This window comes from Branchiostoma belcheri, unplaced genomic scaffold (genome assembly GCF_001625305.1).
Source record: "Branchiostoma belcheri isolate BF01 breed outbred unplaced genomic scaffold, Haploidv18h27 scaffold124, whole genome shotgun sequence".
Classification (NCBI taxonomy): Eukaryota; Metazoa; Chordata; class Leptocardii; order Amphioxiformes; family Branchiostomatidae; genus Branchiostoma; species Branchiostoma belcheri.
Genome location: NW_017802647.1, coordinates 118468 through 123014, shown reverse-complemented (window position 1 = coordinate 123014; position 4547 = coordinate 118468). Strand labels below are relative to the sequence as shown.

General features: G+C 43.5%; 2 protein-coding genes across 5 annotated transcripts in view; one reads left to right on the top strand and one right to left on the bottom strand.

Annotated features, from left to right (window-relative positions):
* Positions 1-576, bottom strand: part of LOC109463265 (transmembrane protein 186-like) — a gene marked incomplete at its 5' end in the record, with an annotated part of 3270 nt that extends 2694 nt beyond the window's left edge. The window contains one exon of the mRNA XM_019760005.1: positions 11-576. Within this exon, the coding sequence (XP_019615564.1) occupies positions 11-576 (566 nt within the window). The remainder of the gene's footprint in view (positions 1-10) is intronic.
* Positions 577-2150: 1574 nt separating this feature from the next.
* Positions 2151-4547, top strand: part of LOC109463325 (nuclear pore complex protein Nup85-like) — an 11724-nt gene continuing 9327 nt past the window's right edge. The window contains exons 1-3 of one of the 4 annotated variants that reach the window (XM_019760097.1): positions 2151-2236; positions 2896-2989; positions 4363-4467. In XM_019760097.1, coding sequence (XP_019615656.1) covers positions 2180-2236; positions 2896-2989; positions 4363-4467 — 256 coding nt within the window. In that variant the 5' untranslated portion in view covers positions 2151-2179. Of the gene's footprint in view, positions 2237-2895; positions 2990-4359; positions 4468-4547 lie in introns of all 4 variants that reach the window. The other 3 variants (XM_019760096.1, XM_019760095.1, XM_019760094.1) reach the window with 3 other exon arrangements.

The following is a 4547-nucleotide window of genomic DNA, read 5'->3' as shown; positions in this document are numbered from 1 at the left end:
CTGACCAAACCTTAAGGTGTAATACATGATTAGGCTGGAGTCGTACAGCTTAAACTTCCTAAACACCTCCCCTTGCCTGTCCCCCGTTTCTGTCATCGGTACGACATTGCTGACATCAACGTACATCTCCTCTCGCCGTCCCCAGAAGTTGAGGTGCGACAGTCTGACCGTGTCTCCTGATTGGTTGATACTGATGAAACCGATGAATTTTCTCAGGTAGTTGCTCATTACGTACAGCATGACTGTTGAGAAGATTCCGAAACCGATAACAGTGTTTGCTGTGGTCCACGATGCGTCGCCCTCCACGGCCATGGTGACAGTTATGGGGACCATGAACACCATCAGCGTGGTCTGTGCGATTTTGAAACGCGAGATGGCCGCCAGGAGTCGCATGTGTGGGTAACGGTAGACGACGTCATACTCCTCGTCTTTCTTGCCGCTGTTCTTCCTTCGAGGAACATTTAAGTTGAAGTTCTTGACGAGGCATGTTGAAGAAGGATGTAACACTGCTAGTTTGCCAACTTCTGTTTTGAAGGTTTTGGAACCGGAAAGAGCTTGGTTTTCTACACACCAAAGCTATAGAATGGTATCTGCACAAGTTAGCAGTGTTCTGTGACAGAAATCTAGTAAGACCAATATGGTTGGTCCTCTTCAGAACAGACCTACCAATGGTAATGCTGATAGCATAATTGTGAAGCTGCTGAATCCTGAATACACTGATACAGATACCTGCAACAGAAAAAAAAGACAAACAAGGAGAAGTCGTAGACATCATCCCTCCATGAAATAGCTTGTTATCTTGTAATCTTTTGGTGTATTTCAATAGAGACATTATGAGTCAAACTTTGTTTTTATCAGCAGAATGATTTGTGGTGGCACTTTGTATTTTATCAAGCTGTCATGTGCAGGCGTTTACTGTCTTGTTACCATGGTTTGTTTACTTTGATGGCCAGCAGGTCATTTGCCTTAGCCTGGGTACCATCCCCAGTAGTATATTCGCAAACTCTATAACTGTTATAGAGTTTGCGAATATACTACTGGGGATGGTACCCAGGCTACACTTGCCTGTACATGTAGGTCAATGACCAGGCAAATGACCTGCAGACCAGACAAACAGATTTATTTTCCTGCAGACTGTCTAGGGGTAAAAATAGATAGGGCTGCCTGGGTCTGACCTGCCAGCTGGAGGTATAAACAAAAACACTCTGTCCCAACTTTTGGGTCAAACAGACTATCCTATTATGAAGTAGGGGTAGAAAAAGTGAAAATCCTTTTAAATTAAGCAATAAAAATATGCGACAACCTGCTAATGCACTCCAAAACACAAAGAGACTCAACAACTACCCACATACCAAAAATCATACCAAACCATCCCCCAGATTTTCCAAACATTCAACACAAAAAGTCCAACATTAAACATTTTGTAAATATCAAACGCAAACAGCTAGGGGACCCAAATTTAAACCACTAAACCATGGTAATAACAACTACATGCTACCTTAATATCGCACAAACAGTCCATAACGCGAAAACAACAGAATAAAAAAATTAAACTGCAGTACCAAGGTCAATCACCAGGGGCTCAAAGTCAACCTACACAATCTCCAAGGCCCCATCCATCAATCTGCCAAATATCGTACAGTTCCTTCTCACCGATTTTCAGATATCAGACCAAACATGAAACGGAGTAAAAACAGTACCCCCATTTTCATGGAGGGTAATCATAATAAATTATATTACATTGTCAATAGAAAATATCTTGTATAGTCTTGCCCTAAGCTAAGGAGACTTCATTCTTCCAAGACCTAGACGTCCTTACTTCAAATTGAACTTGTGTCTTTCTTCACGCATGTTAGTTGATCCGAGGACATTTATATTTTTAGGATTTGGCTGCTCACAGTTTTCGACCTGCACCATATTTATTCTTCCCCCCTCCCCACTCCAACATGTTTAGCATGTTCACTTCCCCAATATGACTGTCAAGGCAAAAAGACATCTCTGCAATACCTACACACTTCACTGTGGTACTGCACAGTACCGCTGAGATTCAGTTCGATAAGAATATCGAAGTAAACTCTGCTGTCTTTGTGAAAAACTGAAGATACGTCCCGTGTCCTCCGGAAAACACATGTGTTGACCTTTGACCTGATGTATCCCGTGAAGCAGTGCGGTACACAAAATGGCGGCAAACGGCATGGAGGAAGATTTTGACGACGGAGAACAGCCAGAAATCACGGTAACGCCTGCTTTCTCATTCATTTTAAGACTCTTGTTACTTGGAATTATCTTCCATGATACATAGAGACGATATCGCAGTGTTACTGAGGTTAACGTGAGTCCAAAGCGTTCTTGTGACCACTTCCCACCGGCCATCCCAGTCCAAGTCTGCGTGCAACTTTCGATTATAATTTAGTTTTTACTTATTTTAGGGGTACTGAATTTGGTCTTAGTACTTTTCTCACGATATTATTGATAAATGCACAATGATATTAAAATCAAGTAAGATACCTAAATTCCTTCCTTCCAACTGAAAACATAGTTAATGTTGTAATCTTTCTTTTTGTCACCATAATTTTTCCATCGATTAATCCCTAGATTTCTCAATATGCAGCAGTATGATGTTAAATAGACTGTACTATAGTACAGTACAGTAAGTACAGAAAGGGCATTGTCAATAGATAGCTTTAAACAATGTCTAGCGTTAGATGTTCAAGGGTTAGGTGTAACAAGTCGATCGGTGTAATGTAGTCAGCTGCCGCCACCCCGCATTCCTGCGAAGTTGGTGTGTTATGCCGAAGGGTGGTTATACCGGCTATACAGATAACGTTACAGATATAGATACTACAGACATTAAGATTCTCACCTTTTAATGTCACTCATCTCCTTATTCCCCAGACCATCCCTGATCCCCACCTGCGGCTAGGTATATCAGCACGATGGGGCACGGGGAATCAGCTGGCGGTCCACGCGGCGCTCCATCCACCGCAAGGTATTCACCCTACTAGCTAATCCCAGCATGTAACGTTATATGTACCATCAGGGGTGCCAGAGTCCAGTGTACAGTGCAATTTTACAGAATACAGTGCAATTTTACAGAATACAGTACAATCGTATTAATTTTATACAGTGCAACTTTACCAAATACAATACAATACAATGTCACATCCTCCATATAACCCGCAAAAGACACCCCATCTTAACACAGTACACACTTTGTAATGAAATCCTTACCAGTGTCAAATCCCACCCCTATCTCGGAGTACATCTGTCCGATGATTTGCGGTGGGATACCCATATCAAACACACCACTAGTAAAGCCGGTAGAGTTCTGGGGGTCATTCGGCGCAACTTGACCCATTGTCCATCTAGGGTCAAGGCCACTTGCTATAAAGCGCTGGTACGGCCCCACTTGGAATATAGTGCCACCGTCTGGGACCCGCATACCATCAAAGGGATACAGGCGGTAGAGGCTGTCCAGCGCAGGGCCGCCCGGGTGACCCTCAATGACTACAGGCGAACTAGCAGTGTGACACAAATGCTCAATGACCTGCAATGGCCTCTTCTCTCCGAAAGGAGGAGGAGCGCCCGCCTCACAACATTTTTTAAGATAGTTCACAACACCGTGGCAGTTAGAACCCAAATTGGCAGTTTTTTGCAGCCCACACAGGGGCGTACCCGGGGGAGCCATTCTCTTAAATATCGGCCCATTAACGCACGCACTGACACATACAGATTTTCTTTTTTTCCCCGTACCATTCCACAGTGGAACTCCTTGCCCGGCCCGGTAGTTATGGCTCCCAATGTTGAGTCGTTCCGGGCCGGGCTGGCGGCCTGCCCGCCTTAGCCTTGACCTCCTCCCCCCCTAACGACACCCTCACGGGGTTATCTGGGGGTAACCAAGACGAAGACGAAGACAATCGTATTAGTCTACAGTGCAATTTTACTAGTGTACTAGTACAATACAGTGCAGTCCGTTTTAGTATACAGTGCAACTTTACTAGTATTCTAGTACAATACAATGCAGTCGTATTAGTATACTTATACAATTGCACTGTATTACGTAAAATTGCACTGTATACTAATACATGTACAATATATTGTACTGTATTCTGTAATATTGCACTGTACACAGTAAATTGCACTGTATTCCGTAAAAATGCACTGTATACTCCGGCACCCCTGACCATAGGCAGTGGTATAAATTTTCAGTGCTCTGCAATATTGCATAAGAGTCCAAATTTTGGTCTGCAATTCGGAAATATTTTCTGCAAATACACAAGCCTCCATACTAGGGTTAGCGTAACCCTAAGTTAGGGTTCCATCTGTTCAAGAGTCAAGACTGATATTTCTTTCTCCCAGAGGGTGTGACCTCGGGTATCCAGGAGAGTCCACTGGTACATGAGGTGAGGTGGGGCACTCAGGAGGTCAATAACCCCATCATCAGGAAACTCATCAACGAGACACATGGTAACAACATTAGTTCCAACTGTTGTAAAAAATCCTAGGGTACCGTTTTAACTTTCCCTTTTGCCAAACCTTCTCATATT